Source organism: Ambystoma mexicanum, chromosome 6q, assembly GCF_040938575.1.
Source record: "Ambystoma mexicanum isolate Mex_15411 chromosome 6q, UKY_AmexF1_1, whole genome shotgun sequence".
Classification (NCBI taxonomy): domain Eukaryota; kingdom Metazoa; phylum Chordata; class Amphibia; order Caudata; family Ambystomatidae; genus Ambystoma; species Ambystoma mexicanum.
This window is the reverse complement of record NC_090937.1, coordinates 1,313,650,135-1,313,674,639: the sequence shown is the minus strand read 5'-3', so window position 1 is coordinate 1,313,674,639 and position 24,505 is coordinate 1,313,650,135. Positions and strand designations below refer to the sequence as shown.

Here is a 24,505-nt window from a genome sequence, read left to right as displayed (position 1 = left end):
CGCTTGCGCCCTGGCTTGGGCCATGGCCCGGGGTGGTGGTTGGATTGGAGGGGGGGCTGCACCCACCGGTTGTACAGGCAGTCCAGACGTCGTCGAGCGTGGGATGTGCTGTGGGGGGTTCTGCTGGAACAGGTCTGTTAGATCTTCATCCTGCGACTCCTCCGAAGCCGTGGCAGCCGCACCCTCCAGGGCACCAGGATCACTCATAGGCGCAAGCGCACAGGCACCCCTGTTCCAATTCTAAGGGCCGCAACTTGCACCACTCCCCACACTGCCACCACCCACGTGATGATGAAAGGGTTGAAGGAGAGTACCTCAAGGCGCCTGGTGTCCACGTGGGCCGCAGAAGCTGGAGCGTCATCCCCCACGTGATGATGATGAAGGGGTTGAAGAGGGTCCTGAAGAGGATCCGTGGACCAAAGTCTCCAAAAATTGAGCTATGAAAAGGAATGGGCTGAGAAGGCCCAGCCACCTCAGTCCATCTCCCAGCTACAACACGACGTCACCGCCTGAAAATTCACCAAAATGACAAAATTTTGGCATGGGCCTGCAGGTTGTACTGCCTGCAGTCAGTTGATCCAAAAATTAGGTTTGGATGGTCTTCCTGCTCCAAACCGGAGCCGTTAGAAGACTCTCCACCTCGTGGGCAAGATGGCCGCCAGCCGCGTGTGGTCCGCGGCCTCGGCGTGATGCGAAACATCCACGGATGTTCCACTCGAAATGAAAAATTATTCCGGGATTGCGCTCACCGCCGGGCCCGGGCATCCGACACTCGTCGCCACTGTTGGGGGTCTCTGGGGGCCCCCGCTGCGTGCCCGCGAGCCCCAGCATGCACAGATGGGACACCAACACGTCTGCACGCTTCGGGCTCCCCGGTCGCTCTGCGGCGGCCGGGAACGCCCCGTTTATTTAAGGCGCACGCGGCGACGTGCAACGTCACGCCGCCGCGTGCGTATCCCCTCACGGGGCAACGCCACAGGCGGGGTTAGGGCGGGGGTGGGACATGCGAGGGAAGAGGATGTGATGGGGACCAGGACGGTAAGTATAATAAAGACTGAGTTGAGACCGGTAGCTATTGTGTGGGCCTCCCATCATTCCAGCGCATGCGGCGCCCTGGTTGCTAGCATGTGTGCAGCACATCAGAGCATTCCCGCTCCATAACATTGGCGATGAGGAGGTTCGGAGCCGGTGTGGTCCTGGCAGCCTAAACACCAAGACAGCGACTCAGACGCGCGGCCCGCCACAATGAATCAGACCGCCCCGGGCCACCGAGGTGAATGAGCCCGGCGGAATAAGCGGCAAGCATGGCAGACATTCGGCCTGGGCTGCGGCAGTGTTTAAGGCCCCATTTTGGCAGGAAAGCCAGACCCAGCTGGCAAAGCGGAAGGAACCCTGTTCCTCCAAGCAGAGAAGTAGGAGCATGTGTGTGCCGCAACAAAGGAGCACAGCAAATCTAGAAGCCGCAGGGAAAGGTTGAATGATGTCTGAGGTGGAAATCCCAGCTACAGTGCCTGCCAGGCTTTCAGAGGACTTCCACCAAAGCCAGGGGGAGGTTACACCTTGGCACCTCTGCTGGCCTTTGACCTCACGGACACTGGTAAGCTAGGGCGACTATGGGTCAGAGTATATGTGGTGGCGATGGACCAAATGGATGATGAACGCAAAAAGAACATTCTAATCCTGCCAATAGGAGCTGCGGTATGGGGCATATTGTATGAGTTGGTTGATGAGAAGGCAACACTTAAAGAAATCCGAGAAGCACTTGAAACCTATTTCGCGGCACACACCAACGTGGATTACAAGAGCATATCTTTCACACCCCCATGCAAGAGAAGGGTGAGACTATGGACAACTATGTCATGTGACTCCACATCTGTCATGACCCACAGAACGCGCCCCTTCTGGACTTCCTGGTCCTTATCGCGGCGGGGCTTGCATTCATTGTTTCTCCCAACATGGCCGTATCACGTGACACGCCTCGCACCAGCCTTCACGGCGGACGTAGTACGTCCCATAAATATGCCACGCCCCCACAGCCCCGCGCGTCTCAATGCTATCAACAGGTAGTGACTAGACGTGTACTTCGCAGCTTGGCGAACCCTTCTGTTATCCAAGTTCCTGGACCCTTATCCCCACTCCTGCCACCCTCTCCTTTCCACCCTGTTCCTGGAATCCACGTATCCTTGCGACTGCTTCTTCATTCGTGGACGTCCTGAACCCGCGAGTATCCTGGAATGCTGAATGCACGCTAGAGTCGGAAGAGACTCGTGACGGCCTGTACAAAACCCGATCTGCCCGCCAGAAGAATCTTCCCGCAGATCCCTGCAAGAAGCGATCTCAGGTGAGACGGGGGGAGATTCACAACAGTTTGAGACGCTGAACGACCGATATTGAAACCGATATTGAAAAGGCCATCCAGGATCTCGTGCGTGGCATGCAAGAACTAAACACCGAGGTGCAGAACTTAAAAGCGGAGAATGCTGCATTAAAGCAACTTTTTTTGTCTCGCGATTCCGCTACAAAAGAGTGTGTGTTACTGGGTGGTGTCGTAGACAAGTATGATGGTTCTGCAAAATCCCTTCTTGGATTCCTGGACTCCTGTTTGGTGCATTTTACCTTTAAGCCCTATTATTTTTCAACTTCCAGGGCAAAAGTGGGCTTTATAATCTCGCACCTCGCACCTCGCAGGAAATGCATTGACTTGGGCTACTCCATTCTGGAGATGCCCTCCTAGACGATTGACGGATTCATACAGGCTCTCAAAACCATGCTTGACCGCCCAGAACAGGTTTATAGTGCCCAGGAACACCTACTTGACTTTCGGCAAGGATCCCAGGACATGCTAACGTATGTCACAAGATTCAAACAATTGGCCAAGGAAGCAGATTGGTCCTCAGAAGCAAGTTTCACTCTCTTCCGTAGGGGCCTAAACAAGGATATAAAAGATGAATTAGCCAGAGTGGCTTGTCCTAGCTCATTCCAGGCTCTTATGGATTTAGCCATGCAGATAGACTTTCGTATCCAGGAAAGAAAGGCAGAGAGAAAAAAGTCCAAGATGCCCTTGCAGAAAAGTTCTCTCGAGACTTCAGTAAAAACTGATCCTGTTCCAACCCGTGACACTGACCCGGAACCCATGCAAATAGGAGCCTTCCGTGGACCCATTTCCCCACAAGAAAGGATGAGAAGGATCCACACAGGCTTGTGCATCGGATAAACACCTGGTTAGAGAATGTCCTCTAGCCCCTCCACGGCGTTCAGGAAACGCCAGCTCCCGATCCTAGATGGAGGGAGGTGTCGGGAGAGAGATGTTTGCTCCATATCTATTCCATCCTTGAACTCTCCTGGACAGAACAACCTAGTGATTCCACAAGCCTTCTTATCGTTATCAAAAAAGGAGACCTACCCCATCCTGGCCTTGGTGGATTGTGGGGCTATGGGAGTATTCATTGATTAAGATTGGGTCTTTAAGCATCACATTCCATATGAAGCCCGGGGTGTAATGCAACCTGTGGAGGCAATTGATGGAAGACCCCTCAGTTCAGGAACCATATCCTTGCAGACCAAGGAAATACAACTTTCAATAAACCATCACCAGGAATTGATCAAGTTTGATATTATCAAATCAGCCCACTACCCCCTGGTACTAGGCATGCCCTGGTTGCAGAAACACAATCCATACATCAATTGGACAGCAGGATCCTTGTTTCTTGGTTCAGAGTATTGTCTGTCTCATTGTTTATCCCCGGATCCCTCCTCGATATCGTCTGAAAGTAATCCAGCAGATCAACAAGAGGCACTCATGGTTTCCAATATCATTCAGGTCCCAAAGGCCTATCAAAGTTATGCTGATGTGTTTTCAACTGCCATATTTCAGGCTCTACCCCCTCACAGACCTGAAGACTGCACAATAGACACGGAGCCTTCAGCAGTGATTCCCTTTGGGAGGATGTTTATCCTATCTGAACCTGAAAAAAGGCCCTCCGAGAATACTTGGATACCAACCTTGAAAATTGCACCATAATACCATCAAAATCCCCAGCTGGAGCCTCGCTTTTCTTTGACCCCAAGAAGGACACCAAGGAACTTGGACCTGGCCTCGATTATCGTGGATTAAATCAATGCACCCTCAAGGACCGCTACCCCTTACCCTTGATCTCGGATATCCTGGAAGCGGTGAGAGGTGCTGTAATCTTCACAAAACTGGATCTCAGGGGTGCCTATCATCTGATTCGTATCAAGGAAGGAGACGAATGGAAAACAGCCTTTAGAACACCTTTTGGACACTTTGAATATCTGGTCATGCCCTTTGGACTTGCTAATGCCCCTGCAGTCTTTCAACGATTCATGGATAGGGTGTTCTCTGACATGCTGTTTCTCTTCGTCATCATCTACCTGGACGATATCTTGATTTACTCCAAGGACCTTTTAAAGCATGAAGAGCATGTAAAGGCAGTTTTACAACGACTACGTGAACACAGACTCCTAGCCAAACCTGAGAAATGCCTGTTTCACGTTACTTCTGTTCATTATATGGATCATTCGAAGGTAAAGGCCATACTATCTTGGCCGGCTCCCACTTCCGTGAAACAAGTTCAATCCTTCCTGGGGCTTGCCAATTTCTATTGAAAGTTCATACCCACCTTTTCTGATTGTTCAACCGATCATCGCTCTCTTGAAGAAAGACACTCCCTTTCTCTGGTCTACACCTCAAGACAAGGCATTCCAACGCCTAAAGACAGAGTTTACTCAAGCCCCCATCCTAGCCCAGCCCAACATTAATCGGCCATTCCTAGTGGAGACGGATGCCTCTGACTATTCCATAGGAGCAGTCTTGAAGCAAGAATTTGACACACACTAAGCGTTATGCGGATTCCAAGAGAAGACCAGGGCCTTCTTATTCAGTTGGTGATCAAGTCTGGTTGTCCTCGAAACTACTACCACGACATTTACGATCAAACAAATTGGCCCCCCCGGTACTATGGGCCATTTTCCATAAAAGAAGTCATCAACCCAGTCTCATTCCGGCTCAAGCTACCAGACTCCTGGAAGAAAATTCACACAGTTTTTCACACTTTATTGAAACCCTACATCCGATCCTCCCGGAAATCCTGCAGACCCAGTCCCGTGGTTGTGGACGACCAACTGGAAAATGAAGTATCCAGAATATGCGATTCCATGTATAAACGGGGTCAACTTCAATACCTGGTTCAGTGGAAAGGATATCCTCCTAGTGAAAGAACCTGGGAACCACTTTCTAACCTGAACACCCCTCGATTGCTCCAAAGATATCATCTCATACACCCGGGCAAACCTGGTTGAACAGGTTTTCGGAGGAGGCATGCTGTCATGACCCACAGAACGCGCACCTTCTGGACTTCCTGGTCCTTATTGTGGCAGGGCTTGCATTCATTGTTTCTCCCAACATGGCCGTATCACGTGACACGCCTCGCACCAGCCTTCACGGCAGACGTAGTACGTCCCATAAATATGCCACGCCCCCGCGGCCCCGCGGCCCCGCAGCCCCGTGCCTCTCAACGCTATAAACAGGTAGCAGTGGTCGAAGTGAACGAAAAGAAGTAGTGGAACTGCCCCCCACACACCCCATCGCCACGCCCCGTCCCATGCAGAATACAAACCCCCAAACACATAAGCCTGCTGTTTAAAGGTACGTCCAGTGCAGTGCACTGAAAGAGCAAGTTTTAACTGCTTCCTACACTTTTATTTTAAAAACAAAACCATTCCGGAATGGTTTCTTTTTAGAATAAAAGTATAGGAACGGTAAAACATAATTAAAAGAAGTATAGTAGCCACGCTCCCGTCCGCTCTCACCCACTTCGACCACTGACAGGTAGTGACTAGATGTGTACTTCGCAGCTTGGCAAACCCTTCTGTTATCCAAGTTCCTGGACCCTTATTCCCACTCCTTCCACCCTCTCCTTTCCACCCTGTTCCTGGAATGCACGTATCCTTGCGACCGTTTCTTCCTTCCTGGACGTCCTGAACCCACGAGTATCCTGGAACGCTGAACGCACGCTGGTGTCGGAAGAGACTTGTGCCGCCTGTACAATACTTGATCCGCCCGCAAGAAGAATCTTCCGCGCGGATCCCTGCAAGAAGTGATCTCAGGTGAGACGGGGGGGAGATTCACAACAACATCCGGATGAAGCACTGCGCATTACACTGCTACTCAAATGACGAAGCACTGTGCCCCAAAGTCATTGTGGGGTACGAGTCTGCAGAGTTGAAAAGAAAACTTCTTCAGAAACAAAAGACCCTCGTTGAAATCCTGGCAGTGGCCCGCACCAACTCGGCAGTAGCACAACAGGTGGTGGGTCTGGTTCGAGTGAAAATATCATCGGATCCCAGAGATCAAGAGGTCATTAAGAAGTTAACACTCAAACCACCTGACAAGGTAACTCGCCCCACAAAATCGTGCTACAGGTGCGGCTATGAATTGCGTGGCATGCAGAGGAGACAACCATTTCAGGGCAGTCTGCAGAAAGGCTCCTGCTTTAAACACCCAGGCGACCTCCCCGAAGAACAGCATGCGCCATCCCAACCATCGATCAGACGATGGGTCAAGCCGTGAGTATAGAATCTACTGTCCCTCGGATGGAGACAGCAGCCGACAAGAGTCAAGGCGGTCACACCGGTCCCCTGACAGGAAGAGCACACACATACCCTGACGGATCATACGTTATGTGGAAGTCCGCTCACCATCAGGGAGCGATTTGTCGTCCGCGCCAGCTAGCCAGAGGAGAAATGGGTATGTGTGGGCACTAGGAAATGAGACGGCAAAGGAACACAGCCCCCATATTGACTCTCCAGGTTAACAACATGTCAACAGAGTTCCTCACACCCACCAAAATTGATACCCTCACAGGGGGACATTTTCCCCTATGGCTCGAATAATCTGTTGCCATGCAAGGAAACCTTTACAACAACTTGTGCACACAAATCACACACGGCCCCGATCCAACTACATGTACTTTCCACAGAGGCCAATAGTGGATGTATTTGAAGTTTCAAAATGTCCGTAGACAGGGGCCCCAGGAGGGGACATCTTGAAAGCATTCCCGAACCTCTTCAATGGTTTGGGCAAACTACAGAACTGCAAAGTGAGACTTCATATCGACCCGGAAGTTAAATCTGTTGCTCAGCATTACAGGGCATCCCCATAAATATACACTAGCAAGTACAAGAGGAGATAAGACACTTACTGGACGTTCACATCAGTGAGCCAGCAGTGCGACCCACCCCTTGGGTCCCCCGATTCTATCGGTTCCAAAGAAATCGGTCGAAGGATCTAACCATCTCTGTGTGGATATGCGCAGTCCCAACATGGCAGTCTAGAGACAGCGACACCAAGCCCCGAGAATAAAGGACATGATCCAACGGAGCAACCATATTCTCAAAACCTGACCTCAATAAAGGCATACACCAGTTGGATTTGGCCAGGGTGTCCCGATTTATATATCACCATCTTTGTGACCCACATAGGGCTCCTTCCGTTACATGCGATTGAACTTTGGCATATCCTCAGCTGCCAAGATCTTCCAGGAAGAGATCCACCAGGTAATCAAGCACATCCCGGGGTGTCTGAACTACATTGATGACAGTCTAGTATTTGGCAAGGCAGCCCAGAACACGACGACACCCTGCACAAGGGCTGCATGGCCCTAGAAGTGGCCCATGTAACAAAGACGGGTGCAAATTTGCCAAGCAGACCCTCAAGTTCTTTGAACCCATATTTTCAGACTAGAGAATGCATCCAGACCCACACAAGGTCCCCCACCCCGTTAAAGTATCAGACCTTGGTTCTTTCCTTGGACTGACCAGTTACTGCTCCCGTTATCTAGACAATCTCACAACAGTGAGTGCCCCACTCTGAGATTTAACCAAAGAAAACCAAGAATTTGTCCAGACACTGCAGAAATCCGTACACGCTTTGCTTCAGCCACCGACATGGCATACTTCAACTCTACCATAGAGATGGAAGTGACTGTAGATGCAAGCCCGGTGGGACGGGGTGCAATACTCTCACAATTTGACCCCAGGGCTCCACACATCAAGAAAGTTGTGTATGCAAGCTGCAGTTTAACCACCAATGACTAGAAATACAGGCGGTAAAGGAAGGTTTACCAGTCATCTGGCTTGCAAATGTGTCCACCTGTTCCTATTTGGGAAAGCAAACTGACCACCATGCCCTTCTCACAATCTACAGTAACCCACAAGCCTGGATGCCACCGCAAATAGAAATATGGGGACTTTGTCTTGCAACCTTGTCTCCAGTACTACACATTTACCATCCGCCACAGGCCAGGAAAATACAAAAACCCATCTGACTACCTCTCACGCCACCCTACTTGGCCCCCACAACCCGAGCACCCGTTTGCATATGCATATCTACAGTACATCATCCACCAAATGAAGCCATTCCCCATAGCATGGAGGACACTTCAGCAGGAATCAGTGACAGATCCAGTACTATCGATCATAGTGGAATGCATCAGCCAAGGCAAATTGAAGCATGCAAACGAAAGTGCAAGGTATTTGGACGAGACGCTGCAGGGTGACATCAAAGCCCTGTCACATGCTTAGGACGAGCTCACCACTACCCAGGATTGAATCATTATGAAGGGCTGCAGGATTGTCTTGCCCCAGTTGCTAAGCCAGCAAGTTATCGATCTGGCCCATGTGGGACAAAAGGGTGTGCTTTCAACGAAGAAGCTGCTGCGACAGAAAACCTGTTATCCAGGCTTGGACAAACAGGTGGAGGATACTCTAAAAATGTATGGCATTTGCAGCATGGTAGCCCTGCCCCCTGGCCCAAACCCACTGATGTCTCCACTCCCAAGTGGAGTATGGGAAGAACTATCGATTAACTTTTTTGAGCCCCTTTCGGATGGCACCTACGCATTACTGGTGATGGATGAATACTCGAGATACCCAGAGGTACAAATGGTGCCGTCCACGGCAGTAATCCCGATCCTAGACGGGATACTTGCGGCCTATGGGGTGCCCCAAGTCATCAAGTCCGACAATGGACCGCCTTTCACCAGCGTGGACTTTGCCAATTTACCCTAATACATGGGGTTCAAACATCGAAAAATCACACCCGTCATGAGCACTTCATGGGAAACCTAAAGAGGGCAGCATTGTGTGCATTTTCTAGCACTAAAAGCACAAAATCTGGTGTGTACAAAAGGGACTCCTGGAAGAAGGAGCTTCCAACCACCACCATGCCAAAGCAACCATCTAAATACTGGTATGTCACCCAAACCTCCACACAATTCATGTCACCTGTCTCACACAATGTTCCATGGCATGCAATTCCCAAGCAGAGAAACAAATGGCCAACACCACTGTCACAAAGTGATCAACAATCAACAGACCAAGTCCATGAATCAGCCCGCCATGTCAACTAAACCCAACCATGTATACAGGTACAACAATTGGCCAGTACAGCATACCAGACACACAGCACTCATCAGTAAAGCCCTCCTCCCGTGACCAGACACAACTGCACTCGTGCTACAATGTGCGGCGACTTGCACATATCACCCTTGGACATACGTGTGTCCCAGACAACCAAAGGGATCATCAAATTGCATACAGCCATAAGACCAACACCAATGAAGACAGACAAGCAAATAAATGAAGTTACCACACCAACAAAGTATGGGACTAAATGCACAAACTAAAAGGGACAAACAATCATGATTACCACTAGGGGTATATACACATGTTGAACTTGAGACTGCCCACAGATATCATGGAAGCCCATTGCCAATGTGTAAGTTACTTTCACACGATGCACTCCTTGCAAGCCCATGGAAGGGGAAGCAAGTGGCGCACATGTGTCTGGACCCCAAGACACAAACAAGGAGGGTACCAACATGAGACAAGAGACAAGCCTGCATGGGTCCAGCTGGAAACCACAGTGGATGCCTTTGGATGCCACACAAAGCAACACACTGTCAAATAAATACGCAATAGACACAAAAAGAAAAAAAAGAGAAAAATCTAAATTGCCCATGCTGGACTTGGGTGGGGGGGTAACGGGGGAAGGTGAGGAGAGAGGAGGTATAGGGTGCACACCAGACCCACCAGCACCCACATGTGTGGATGATGTGTGAAAAAAAAACAACCTCCATGGGTTAATGGGCTGCACGGCTATCGGGGATCAGGAGACCTGTCGCTGTTGTCGTCATACTCTGGTGGTACATCTGAATGTGGAAGTGGCACAAAACTATAGGAACGGTAAAACATGGAAGTAAAACAGGAGGTACACCACGTATGCCCTGGTCTGGTCCTTAATGGCAGTGGCCATGCGGGACTGAGATGGTTGCAGCTGCAAACTGATGGCTCGGAAGTCTCCCTGCAGCGCCTCACGGAATGCACGCAGTTCCTCCGTGATGGCACAAGTCATCAGTTGCAACTGCTGTTCATACCACCTACTGCTGGATGCCTCGAGTGCAGCCAGTGTTGTCCTCAGGGGCCTATACTCCAACCTAAGGGCTTCCCTGTGTGCCCGACCCTCTGCAGCCAAGGATGCACGCAGATCCCTCCGGTCCACCCGTCGGCTCCTGTTGCTGGCCAGAATGTTCAGCCTGTGTGAATGGCATGTGGACTGCAATGCCTGCTGCTGGTGCTCCACCTGTCTCCCGGGGGGGGATCATGAAATTGGCCACCCTATCCATGCCCTGAGCTAACATTTCCAGTGAAGCAGTCTGTTGTTGTGCAACAGCAAACATGGACTGCTCCCACACATTAAAGTCAGTCCATGCACGGCCACTGCGTTGGCGGACCACATGCCTGCCCTGGCCAAGGAAACCTGGCCCTTCATGTGATGGCGCTGCCTGTGGCTGCAGGACTGCATCCCTCCCCTGATCAGCTGGCCCAGGCCCAGGAGTTAAGACTGTGGAGCGTGGCCCTGCAGCCGTAACCACCACAGACGGACACACCAACACTGACTGGCCCTGTGAGGGTTCCCCCCCCCCTTCAGACGCTTGGGATGCAACAGGATCTCTCGATGCACTCACCTGCGATATCACAGATGCATCCATGTCTGTTTCATCACCGGAGCCATAGGCTTCTTCAGAGGCTGACTCAGACTGAGTCACGTCCAGGATGGCTCGCAAAACAAGTGGATTGTCATGGGCTACCACCCCACGTCCTCCACCGGTGGTTGGTCGTGGCTCAGTATCCTGTACCTTCTGCTCCACCTCCTCTGCCTCCAGAGCCTCATCAACTGCACATAGACAGAAAAACACATGATTTGTCATGGAAACAGCGTAGACCATACACATAGCCACCACAATTTCGACATGCAAGACATCAACCTGCCCTGTCACAATCTTACACACACACGTACGCAGTGTCAATGCAAGTGATGGGCAGCATAAAAGAAGACATGGACATTTGTGGGAAGGGCATAGACACATTTGGTGCATGGTGCCCAGCACCTGCTCCAATCATTGAGACCCTGAATGGCATAGTCCATACAACAACATCCATGATGTGAACACACATATGCCACGTAGCATATCCATGCCTTGATCTGCTAAATGCATCAGATGTAACATGCATACCAGTGTCACAGAGCCATGAATGAGGAATGTGACATGACATGTAACACAAAAACTCCATACACACAAGTGCCACAAGGTGGCCACACACGTGCCACAAGGTGGCAAGATGCAAGCTGTAGTGAAATGACGAATGTGGGCACACGCGTCCCATGAGTCCATGTCACATCGACACCAGTCAAGTCAAAATGTACGCTGGAGATGATCCCAGTGGATGTAAGTGGGAGTGGCATGTGCACCACAGGTGAACGTCACACAAATAAAACACAACACACTGACAACCCATGGAATGTAGCGGCCAGGAGGAAGTGGAAGTGCATACAACATGTGTCAATAGCGTGAAGAGGGTTGTAGGTGTACATTCAACCTCCCCCGAGTGTGGTGTATGGCGTGGATGCAGTGCACGTGTAAAACTGTCAGCTCAGAGGCCTGTGCCTGAGGACAGAGTTTGGGCAGGTGACTAGTGCATCATTTATGGTGGACGTCAGCACGGGTGAGGCAGCACGGGTGAGGAGTAGTGAAAGCACAACACATGCCCAATCACCATTAGTGGCACCTGACCTGGATAAGGATCACCTCCAGTCCAATTCAGGCACAGAGCCCATACCAGAGGGAAGCCACTGCCACAGAGAGACCTTCACCACCAACTGATTTCAATGAGAGAAGTGATTATTGACCCTGAGTGAACAGTGAAGGCATGATCACAGTCCATGATAGGTAAGCCAATGCGGAAGATGGATTCGAAGTAACTGTGGCCACAGCTCCCAAATGTCCCTGTGGACATTGCATTGTGAAGGAAATCAACAGCCGTACCCTCTGTGACCCAATGCCAATATCACAGTACTATGGAGATACAACACCTGCCCCCAAGACAAAGGAACAACCCACAAAGTCCAGTTCAGGATGAGTTGCCGAGCACAGTGAGTAGGAGCACATATATTGGAGGGGGTGGTACCCTGCGACTACCAACATGTCCACAAGCGCTGGGAAGACTTCAAGTCGAGGACCCACAACAAGGCCCGGCACCTCCTCAAGGCAGTTGATCGAGCGAGGTGCCTGGGCCGGTTGATGACCACCGACAAGATGAGAGTCCTGGAGCGCTTCTACCCAGTACTGTACCCCCAGGTCTTGGAGTTGGTGCTCCGTCTGGGGTCAACTGGTAGGTGTTCATGTGTTCTTGTCCACCATAGTGCATGTGCATGTTGACGTGTGGCTGGAGTGTGCACCTTGGCCTTATGTCTGGCATTCCTCCTGTACAGATTTCTGTGTGCATGTCCCTGACAGTGCTGCATGTTCATCCATTCAAGCTTGTCACACATCAATGGTGTCTGTGTTGCAATGCGTGATGCGCACCGACATGTTTTGATGCGCACATGTTTGCATCCCTGTGTCTAGACTGGGGCATGCGAGAGGTGTGACACATGGGTGCTTATGTCACCATCATGGACATGCATGGTGTACATGTGCGTGTGTCTTGAGTAGTGAGTGTGTTACTGCCCAACACTCCGCGATGTATGTTACTTGAGTTTTTGATTTTTTTTATTGCCTCACGCTGCCAATTTGCCCTCGAGTGCACTGTGTCGTGATATCTCCATGGCCTGCCTCATGACTGTCAGGTGATGTGTGTGAATGAGATGTGTATATCCCATGATGTGTGTGAGCTGAATACACAATTGTGATCTTGTGTCAGTGCCTTGTCCAAGGATGTGAATGTGTGTTGTGAATGACAGACCTGTTTGTGAATGTGTCTGAATGGCACTTCCCTGTGTGTAGTGGAGGTCGTGACCTTTGACAGTGCCACTGATGTACATTTGCATTGTGACAAACACACATACACAGATCTGTTCAGTAGCCTGATGTTTGTGTTCTATGTTTCCCTATCCACAGCGACGATGGGAGAAGAGGGTGGAGAAGGCGCTGTGGAGCACCGCAGCAGGGATGCCTCCACCAGGCACAGACGCAGGGCCCAGTCATCCTCCCAGGAACCGTCATCTTCGGGGAGTGAGGAGACTGGTGTTGCGTCCATGACAACGGCTGCAGCTTCTGAGGGGAGGCCCAAGAGGGCGAAGTTGGAGCTGGGCAGAGGTGTTGCTAGGGGGGGGCTGAGGGGACTAAAGCCCCCAGTCTTTTGGTTGTAGCCCCAGACAGAAGCTCAGGGACTACAACCAAAAGGCTAGCTAGCCCCCAGTCCTGACAGTCCCGACATTAGCATAGCCCCAGATCTTTTCCAGACCTAGCAACACCCCTGGAGCTGGGGTAGATAGATCTCGGTCTTCGGCTGGGACATCCCTCTGGAACAGCCTCCCTGCCACGCTAAAACTTGAGGAGAACCATCTCCGGTTCGGGAAGCACCTCAAGACCTTCTTCTTTTCTTCTGCCATTGCTCCCCCTCTCCCCTGCTGATCTGTTCTCTCTTGGCACTGTGCACCTGGCCACCCTCTGTCCTCCGGGCACAGGTACCTGCTCACCCTGCCACCCTCCCGCACTGCCGCCAGGCCACCCATTGCACTGGGGTCTGTATCTGTACCCATACAGTCCACCCTCCTTTTTCTTCCTGCATCTGACTTATCTGACATCATTCTTATCTGACCTACCCTGTCTGCTGCCTTAAACCTAGCACTTGCAAATTGCTGGATGCACTACCACTGTTTGTCGCCTTTATCATTATTATTTTGAACTATTATTTATCTGTTTCTCCTTTGCTCTGCACTTTCCACTTCTCCCCCCTCCCATGCACTTGCACGTTCTCAATGTCACTGGGCCTAGTAAGATCGTTATGTTCTCCCCTGTTCCCCTCCCTTGCCTTGTCGCGCTCTGAAACACTTGTGTACGAGCGCAATAGAAATAAAATATCAATATCAATGCATGTGTGATATCAGGATTGTATGTTGGTCCAATGTGTTTTGGGGCGTGGGGTGTCCCATGAGTTGTCGCCTGGTGATGGTGGGGGCCGTCACTGGTGATGGGGGGGGGCATGAGTCGGGTCTGCCTGCGGGGTATGGTCACAGGTGATGGGGGGGGGGTCCCATGTGGTGTGGGCTGCCTGCGGGGTATGGTCACAGGTGTTGGGGGGGGTGGGGGGTCATGTGGTGTGGGCTACTGCGGGGTATGGTCCCATGTAGGCTGCCTGAGGGTATGGTCACAGGTGATTGGGGGGTCCCATGTGGTGTGGGCTCCTGCGGGGTATGGTCCCATGTGGGCTGCATGTGGGGTATGGTCACGGGTGTTGGGGGCCCATGTGGTGTGGGCTGTCTGCGGGGTATGGTCACAGGTGATGGGGAGGGTCCCATGTGGTGAGGGCTGCCTGCAGGGTATGGTCGCAGGTGATTGGGGGGTCCCATGTGGTGTGGGCTGCCTGTGGGCTATGGTCCCATGTGGCCTGCCTGCGGGGTATGGTGACAGGTTTTGGGGGGGAGGTCCCATGTGGTGTGGGCTGCCTGCGGGGTACGGTCCCATGTGGGCTGCCTGCGGGGCATGGTCCACTTCTGGGGTCTGGCTGTCCCGCGGGGAGGCGTCTGCTTCCAGGGGAGTTTTGCGTGTATCACGTGGGCCTTTCTACGTGATTTGACTGTTGCGAGCGTGGCACGCGATTTGGCTGGGATGCGTACAGGGCATGCGCGGGCTTTTCCATGCGATTTGGCTGTTGCAAGCAGGGAACGCAATTTCGCTGGGGTGCGTACAGGGTACGCGCATGCCTTTCCACACTATTTGGCTGGTGCGAGCGGGGTATGCGATTCCGCTGCGGTGCGGACAGGGTACGCGCGGGCCTTGCCACACAATTTGGCTGGTGCGAGCGGGGTATGCTGCGATTTTTCATCCGATGGGGCTGGGGGCTGTGTGGTGGGCCATGGATGGCGCGGGGCCTTGCGTTGTATTGGGCATTTCACTGGCTTTTTCCTGTGCACAGGGCCGTGTTGGGGGAGTTACTGGTGCTGCTTGCTGTTCATTGCGCCACGGCTAATGATGTCTCTGGAAATCCAAGAATACGCATGCCGTGCAATTGCTGGTTTGCGCCAGCGTGGCGCACGCTCCTTCTCGGCGTGCAGCACTTGCGCTGCTTCTGCGCTGGATTCTATGAATTGGGCCATTCATGTCTACCAGAATGGCACTATCATGGCCAATGGCTCTCTGCCCAACCAACTCCTTCTTGACAGTCGTCTTCCGTCTCTCATTAACTTCCTCCCTTCTCCTGCCATTTCTCTGGCTGCCACCCCTCTGGCCTCTTCACCCCCATTGATGGTTGTCCCTCGCCCCTGTACCTTTTAAAGGTGGCAATCAGCTTCACCTAGCTACCCTCAATTATTGCTCTGTTGTCAAACACTCCTCTGATATCTGTCACCTTCTTGAATACTTTGACCTTGACGTCCGCGCTCTTACTGAGACATGGTTCAATGCCAGATCTGTCTCTGCTTTTGACACACTCCTTCCTGAGGGCTAAAAGATCCTCTCCAAGCCCAGGTGTAACCGGTCTGGAGGCGGTGTGGCTCTTGTTTACCCTGAATGGGTCCCTGCTTCCATCATACCCACTCAATCGTACTCCTTTGAATCTCTAGTCTGCAAGCTATGCATCTCTTCTAACCTCTTGCTCACTTTCGCTACCATCTCCAGGCCTCCTGGGCCGATCCTCCCCCTCCCTTTCTGAGTGGGCCCACCATGACACCTCTCTTCTGACCTCTAAGCTTCTCCTCCCTGGAGACTTCAGTGTCCATCTGGATTCTCCTGATGCAGCTTCTCTACCCTTTTGCAACCTCTGCGACTCTCACTCGCCATCCTTCCCTCTCACCCAACCCACTCAGCTGGGCACGCCTTGCATGCACTCATCTCAGCTGATATCTCCTTCTCTAACCCTCTCACTACTCCTCTCTCCTCGTCTCATCATTCTCTCCTCTCCTCTCATCAGGAGCTCCTGGGCCCCCAAGCTAAGCCTCTACCCGCACTGTCAAACTCCTTCTCCATCATTCGACCAATGAAGCTAGTGTCAGTAGCTGCTTTTGCCACTGACTTCACTCCCACTATTCACGCTCACACTGACCCAGTTCTTGCTAACCTTCACCTTTCCATTTACAACACCCTTGACATCCTTGCCCCTGCCATAAATATCTGCATGATGCCTGCCTCCAAGTGCAATAGTTGGAATGATTCCGATTTAGCCTCAGAATCGGAAGTGGCTGGCTTCTAGCACATCCTCTGCTAAACTGGCCTGTCGCTGCCTCCAAAGGCAATATAGAATCTCTATCTGCTTCAAGATATGGGCCCATATCCAATCCCACAGGTTTTCCCCTACCACCCTTCCCTCCCCCTACTCTCCTCTTCTCACCCATAGCACTGCATGAGGTCACCAAGACAGTCTGCTTTATAAAAGTCTCCTCCAAGCGGGTGCTTCCCTGCTCCTCTAGAACTATCAAGGACAACATTGCCTCTCTTGGTCACTCCTTGGCTGAGTTCTGTAACCACTCTTTTGTCACTGGCTCCTTCCCTTCACCCCTCGAACACTGTGCACCCCCTCCGAAAAAGCTGTCTGCGAACCCTTCCAGCTCGGCTAACTACCACCCTATCTCCACTACCCCCTTCTTGGGCAGACTCCTGGAGAAGTTGGTCATCTCCCAACTAATCAATCACACTGAATCCGTTGGCTGCCTTCATGACCACCAGTCTGGCTTCAGAGCAGCTAGAGCACAGCACCTGCTCTCCTGAAGACCCGTTATGACCTGCTCTCAAACCTCAACTCCAACTCTCCTTCCGCCCTTCTTCTCCTCAATCTGTCCTCTGCCTTTGACACGATCATTCCATCCTCATATATCGGCTCTGTGATATCCTGGGTATCACGGACCAGGCACTGGATTGTTCAACCTCTTTCCTCTCTTATCGGCTGTCCCAAGTTCAACGAGGCCCGTTTCGCTCCTCTACCTCACTCTCGACATGTGGCGTCCATTGGGTCTGTGTTCCCACTGTGGCTTTTCAACATATACCTTTCCCCTCTTGCCCACTTGATCTTCACCTTCTCTCCTCATTTCTAGTGTTATGCTGACGACACACAGCTGTCCTTTAAACTTCCCTCCTCTTCCTCCTCTCCTTCCTCTCTCATTCCCCACTGTTCGGCTGCTATTCAGACATGTGTGCTGCTAATGATCTCTGCCTTAACGCCAGTAAGACTGAGATCCTTCTAATTGAGACTCCTACTCCTTCCTTCCCTCCTACACTCTAGCTGCCTTCCTTGGGCCACCTCCCCTCACCCTCGTGTGAGGCTAAAAACATGGGTTTCATCTTTAACTCCTCTTTCTCCTTCACACCTCATATCACTGACCTTGTCAAGAAGGCCCACTTTCAGCTTCACTTTCTCAGAGGCACTCCCCCTTTCCTCACCTTCCCCCAGAAACTCAATGTCTCCAGAGCTCTGGTTCTCTTAAGGCTTGACTGCTGCAAAAGCCTCTTCCTTAATCTGCCTCTCTCCTAACTCCACCCTCTTCAACTAATCCAGAATAGGACTGTGAGACCTATCCTTAGCCTCAAGACAAGGGACTGCATTTCACCAGCCATAAATTCTCTCCACTGGCTCGCAGTGGTGGCAAGTATTGGATTAATGACCCTATGGATCATCCATGAGGCTTTCTGGGTCCTGGGACCTTGCTGCATCCAGTTCTCTCTCCCTAAATACCTCCCTGCTAAAGTCCTTTGGTTCTATAGCTCCAACTTTCTGCAGAGCAGACGTATCTCCAAGCAGAGAGTGGGGAGTAGATCTCTCTCTTCGGTAGGAGCCTCCCTCTGGAATGGCCTCCCTGTCCCTCTCCGACTTGAGTAGAATCTCCTTAAGATCTGGAAGCTTCTCAAGACCTTGCTTTTCTCCTCCTCCTTCCCTCTCTCCATTCCCTGCTAGTCTGCTAGTAGTGTCCTCCTGCCACTGCGAGTGGATGCCTGTGTCCCTTATGAGTCTCTCTGTAGTCGGGCCCTCCTTCGTCCAGTTTCCCCTTCTCACCCCTTCCTACCAGCACTTGCCCTAGGGCACCCTTCCCTAACTAACCTTTGCAGGCTGTCCCCCCTCCCATCATTACCCCTACCCGGGCTCCCCCTGACACTTGCCCTCCTGGGCCCCCCATAGCACTTGCCAGCCCCTTTAGTCCCCTCCCTCCAGCACTTCTCCCTATTCCGTTCCTTTTCCCTGACCTGCCCCCTACACTTCTTGATACTGTACTTGCACGATCTGAATGTCACAAGGCCTAGTAGGACTGCTATTTTATTTCTCCTATGCTTCCTGTAAGGAAGGCATGGTATCAACAGTAAGACGCACACAAGTGACCACAGTTCAAGGGTGTATATTGAACTTTAAAAAGGGTTTGAAAAACACCTATTTAATCCTAAATCTACAGATGAGAGCAAGCTACGACCATCAAATAATAATAACGCAGTCCAAGTGGTGTCTTGTCAAAATAAAAGGGCCTATACTAATAAACCTATTGCCAATCATTACCTCTAAATACAAATAGTGTGGGAAACAGTGTTACGAAAAAGAAAGAAGTGTTCACAAAAGGATATGTCGGGATGTTCAGACCGTTGGCCTCCCTTCCCCACGTTTTCAGCACGGGGCAAGGCGGTACACTGTAGCTTGGCACAGTCTCTGGCTTCTCTAGCACAAGGATACAGTTCAATCAGCATCAGGGCCTTCCGTGCCCAAGTCTCTTTGCCTTTCAAAGTCTCTTCTTTCAGAGGGCCTGATGCGACCAACAAACAATATGTTGTTTTCCTCTGAGGTTCACCCCGCATACCCCTCAGCCGGGCTCAGGTCCTTTTAACACAATGTTCAATTGGTCTCCCTCCGCCGGGCTCGGATCAATTTCAAATGTATTTCTTCAACACAAACTTGCTTTAACCAAAAAGCTCTCTGCTGGTCTCCCTATGCTGGGTTTGGACCAACTTTATCTAATTTGTCATCAATTTTCTTTATGCTATTAACATTGAAGACTTTCGATTGTGCACAGGTTTTTGCTTGACCCATTTCAGGACCACTTTGATTCACAATTCTTTGTCACTCTTTCGCTTTTGCCACCTTTCATTTGGATACCTTACAGAGCCTTTAGAATGAGCATGCACGTGGTGCTGAACCGCTCTGTCTAAGGTATTGTATCTTGGCTCGAATGTTCAATCACTCATCTGTTGTTCAATTTTACTTGTGTTGATTATCACATACGCCTCATACACTATTTGCTTAAGCGTTTACAATACAATGGTGCTGCTTGCAACCTTGTCTTCAACACAGACCGGTCTGGAATCAGTCTCCCCATCTCACCAGCTGTGCTGACTTCACTGGCGCTGCTTTGTTGTAGGAGCTAAGAACAGTACCACAGGGGCAAGCAAGTCTCCACACCTTGACCTCCAGCACATAATGCAGAATACTTCAGCCTTCTTTCCTGGTTTTACGTTTTCTATTGACTAAGGCTCATGAAAGTAACTGTTCCTTGTCGAAATGGTCAGGGGCACTTCCCTCTTTGCAATCCCCTTTCGTTTTACTGTCTTTTGCCTTGTATTAAAAAGCCATCTAGGAACTTCTGCTTCCTTATGTGCTTTGCCTCGCTCAGAGTGCGCTCTCGTGCTCCGCCTTTTATCTGTGTGGGGAAGTGGAATGGAAGTCACGTGTGTGTAATGGTCAGTAATTTGCTGACCATTGTATTGGAACATGTCAGGTATACGGCTCTCATAGCGAGCTGACCGTGAGAAAGCGTTCATGTTGGGAAAGGGGGGGTGGGTTGAGTTCCTAAGTATCTTACCTGGTAGGATGGGGTAAAGGTGTTTCAGGGAAGGGGATACCAGGTCTTGCCATCCAGTGTCCCACTTCCCAAAGACCCCTCACCCAGGTGATTCTCCGGCACTGGTCGACCCCCCCAGCAACTGGATCCAAAAGCGATGGCCATGTCCTGGCCACCTGGATGACGGATCCCCGGGGACTAGTAGGTGAGATACCTTGAGGTTTCTCACACTTGCCCCCCCCTACCCCCTTGTTGTGTGGCACATGGAAACACTTTCTGCTGTATAGGCACCATACAAATGATCACTAAATAAAATAAAAGGCACACTTTCAAACTTCAATTACTTTGTATGAATTTGTGCTTTATTGGGCTTGGAAGGGCAGAAGGGAGTGTTTGTTGGGAATTTAGCGACCAGAATATTCGTCCAGTAAGGCTATACCTGACTGCACGTTAGTCTGGAAAAACCTGGTTGGCTGTATGATCACGAGAAGGCGATAGCAATCCAAACTGCTATTTATCCTTCAACAAATTTGAAATCTCACACTACCGAATAATGGTGACCACAAATTGCTACCCCGACTTTCAGTCAAACATAAAATTGTGCTGTCAGTGGAAGGTAATGACGAGTTTGATGTTTCCAAGATCCGAGGGAAATAGTTTGGCACTTCCTGGTACTCTCCTTTGCAACTCTATCCTTCCATTACTACAATGCATATGTACTGCAATTAATAATATTAAAACTCAGCATTTATATTTATAGTGTGTCTTCATTATATCTGCATATCTCTTATTTCTACTGCATTTATTGACAGAAGCTCCTTGATGGGATTTAATTTACCATTGTTCACATTTACTAAAAAATATTAGCTACTTATTCCTAAAACATTTGAGAACATGATTCTCAAAAGTTCGAAATATTACTTACTATGCTGATAGATCAATCTTTGATAATCAAAATAGGTTTAAAATGAATTATCCTAACAATTAAAGACTGTGCTAATCTCTTAAGTCATTTGTTACTTATAAGTACAATTGTATTGTTCCATAAATAATAAAAACCCATTGCATATTTGTTTCTGATGATACATATTTATATATTCACTTTTCTGCTCAGTTGCTAGAAGCAGCCTCTGATCCAAGTTATGATGAACCCGTGGAAGACCTCGGTGCAGTGTTTCGGGGGCAAAGAAGTAAGTGAGGATGGACAGTTTGTGCTTTGAAATTTTATTTGTAATCATGTCCAACTAATGCTTTTCCAGGGCCTTGTTTTGTATTAATGTGTGATCCATGCCTTATTTTGAACTCCTATGAGAGGCACAAACTTGTTGACTACTTTACAGTTGTATTATAATGTCACAAGAGAGGGGCATGGTGGGCGAAAATTTAAATCATATTGGGCACACTCAACACCAAAGCAATGATTGACATATAGATGTGGAAGAAGCTAAACAGTGACTTTATTTTTAATTAACTTGTATCCTTATTTATGGGAATGCATCTTTTGTGTGGTGGCTATGTTTTTCATATAGCTTTCGAAATTCAACCCTGCCTCTGACCTCTTTCTACAATTCTGAGAGGCAAATGCAGGAAGGGGTGGCCAGTACCACACAAAGGCAATTCCTGGAGTTTGCCTATGTTGCAACCAGCAGTGGGGTTTTTGGGGGTACCAAATGGGCCATAGCAACTTAAAATTAGGCTCCTTTGTAAAATCAGGCTCCTCAAAAAGGGGCCTGATTTTAAGTGGCCAAGACCCATTTGGTACTCCCAAGAACCCCACTGCTGGTTGAAACTTGGGCAAATTCCAGCAATTGCCTTCCAAAATGGAGTCCAAAATAGTGCTTCATACGAGGCACCATCAATCTTGGCACTAGACCAGGCAAGAAATGAGACAATTAAAATGTTCTGTACAAATGACAGGCCTCCATTTGAAAGTAGCCAATCTTACCATTCTCCAGTTTGAATATGTGAACAATTAATGTGCTAAACCTCAGCACTGCTTTTCTTTCAAGGATCTGCTGTATTGCTATCCCTAAGGCCATTTGAGGTTTGACAATGTGGTTTCTTGAAACTGATTTCCTAAGCAGGTGACGGCTGAACTTCTGAAAGCAGTGGGAAAAAAGTAGCATTCCAGGTGGTGCCTTAAGAGTATACACTTGTGTCTCTAACGGAAACATGCCTGTCTTTCCTAGAAAATCATATTTTAAGGCTGTTGAGAAGAAATATGGAAGCAGAACAAAGTTTTCTTGGGAACACTAATGTGAGAAGTGTGAGGACCTAAAAGAAGCCCCTTGACTGATGACCTGTATCAACTATGATGAGCAGGTCACTGTAATTGGACCCAAAGATTGTTTACCTAAAGCAAGCTGATGCTGAAAATCTGCAACCTGTGCTGCTCATTTTAAGTGTGAGTTAGATGGCTCACTCAAGGAAATGGAGGTTGTTTCAAGTTTAAGTGAGCAAGATGGCCGAAAAATCTAGTTTCCGTCTGCCTCTTTATTGGTACCACGAGAAGGGTGCACCTACATGAAGCAGAAAATCAGCTGCACACCTGTGAACTTGCACTCAACACATTGGGCCTTTGATTACATCCCACACTGAAAGTCTGGGTTTTTACCAAAGTCAAGTGAAAATATGAGCTGCACAATACACCAGTCTAAATTGGAAATTAATTTCTAAAAGTGCAAAGAGGCCCAAATGTATCAACATAGAATCCTGTTAACCCGAGAGCAAGGACTGAGATACTGAAATGTTTAAATGTTAAACGTGCAGTAGCAGGATGTTGTTAAGTGTTCTGAATGGTGCTCTCGTGCAGTTTCCCTAATGTATGTCAAGTGAAGGAAATGAATGATCATTCAGATAGTCTTTCTAAAGTAATTTTGTATTTCAACGGTCAGAGTATTGTAGAAAGTTTATGATAATATAGTGTACTTAACTACACTATAAACTACAGTGTAAATATGTTGAAAAGCAGTGATCCTTTTTTGTTGATTTGAATATCATTGGTGTTTAATTCAGCCTGATATTGTGCAGACCTCAGGTTGACCCGAGATTCCCTCCCACCTTTTGGAGTCTTCTAGGGGGAAATGACATAAAATACTTTATAACTGAAAGAATATGAAAACTGCAGGCTTCACAGCTGATTAGTCTCTCGTGTGCCCAGATGGTATATTTTATTATCCTGCCTCAAACATATTGTATTGGTTCGCTGGCCCATTTTGACCCTGCTCGCTTTTAAAAATCAGATTTTTGCTGGGACTACTGCAATGAGGACAGTGGGGCCTGTCAAAAATTCCTGATCAATCATTAATCAAGGCCTCACAAAGAACTGTTTACATAACTTCTCTGCTGACCCAAGTTGAATTAAAAGGCATGTCCATTTCGCTTGTTTAAACATTTTATTTACTGATGACTCTATAAGCAAAAGTAAATATTATTCCTAATTTAGGAATTACAGACCTAGGAACATCAAAGTTAGTGTGTTTCGAACATCAAAACACCTTGTTGATTTGACACTAAATTTGAAATTGTTAAAATGAAAAAAAGAAGTAATATGCCAAATAGTAATGTTGCAATCCCTGGTGTATGTCTGCAAGCAAATATTCAAAATAAATCTTGATTTCATTGAATTGGCATATTGCTGTCTTGAATTATGGAAGTAAAACAAAATTTCTGTCAAATGTATTGCGACTAGTTATGGCCCCTACCCTTTCCTGATCAAACAGAATTATAATCATCCATTGAAGACTGAGGGGTGTATTCAATGGGAGCGTTTGATTGTTGGGCAAGCCAATGGAATTATCAGGCCGATAACATAGTTAGACATGGTTATGAAATAAGTGTGGGAAATTTGGCCACTTTCAAAATTGCTCACACAGGGACAACAGGATACTGACTCTGGCAAAGCTGCCCGGAAGGACACCTTTCAGCGTCTGGTTAGTGCTGAAACAGGATACCATCTGGAGAATTGGGCCCTGTTTTAGGGATTCTGAACCAGCTTAAAATGAAGGCCGGCTCCCTTTCCTGAGTAAAGGGAGGAAGGAACCAGGAGGTAATGTAGAAGTAATTATACAAGTCCCCTGTAATTATTGCCATGAACACTGGTGTGCTGGTTGCCACTAGGGAGCCTTCTTTCCAATTCGAACATCTAAAATCCACTGTGCCTTTCCCTATACTGAA

The 24,505-nt window shown here is 49.2% G+C and overlaps 1 protein-coding gene across 2 annotated transcripts in view; it reads left to right on the top strand.

Annotated features, from left to right (window-relative positions):
* CC2D2A (coiled-coil and C2 domain containing 2A) overlaps nt 1-24,505 on the top strand; it is a 1,164,962-nt gene that overhangs the window by 90,875 nt on the left and 1,049,582 nt on the right. For both annotated transcript variants that reach the window (XM_069631936.1, XM_069631935.1), the window contains exon 3: nt 21,444-21,519. In XM_069631936.1, coding sequence (XP_069488037.1) covers nt 21,444-21,519 — 76 coding nt within the window. The remainder of the gene's footprint in view (nt 1-21,443; nt 21,520-24,505) is intronic.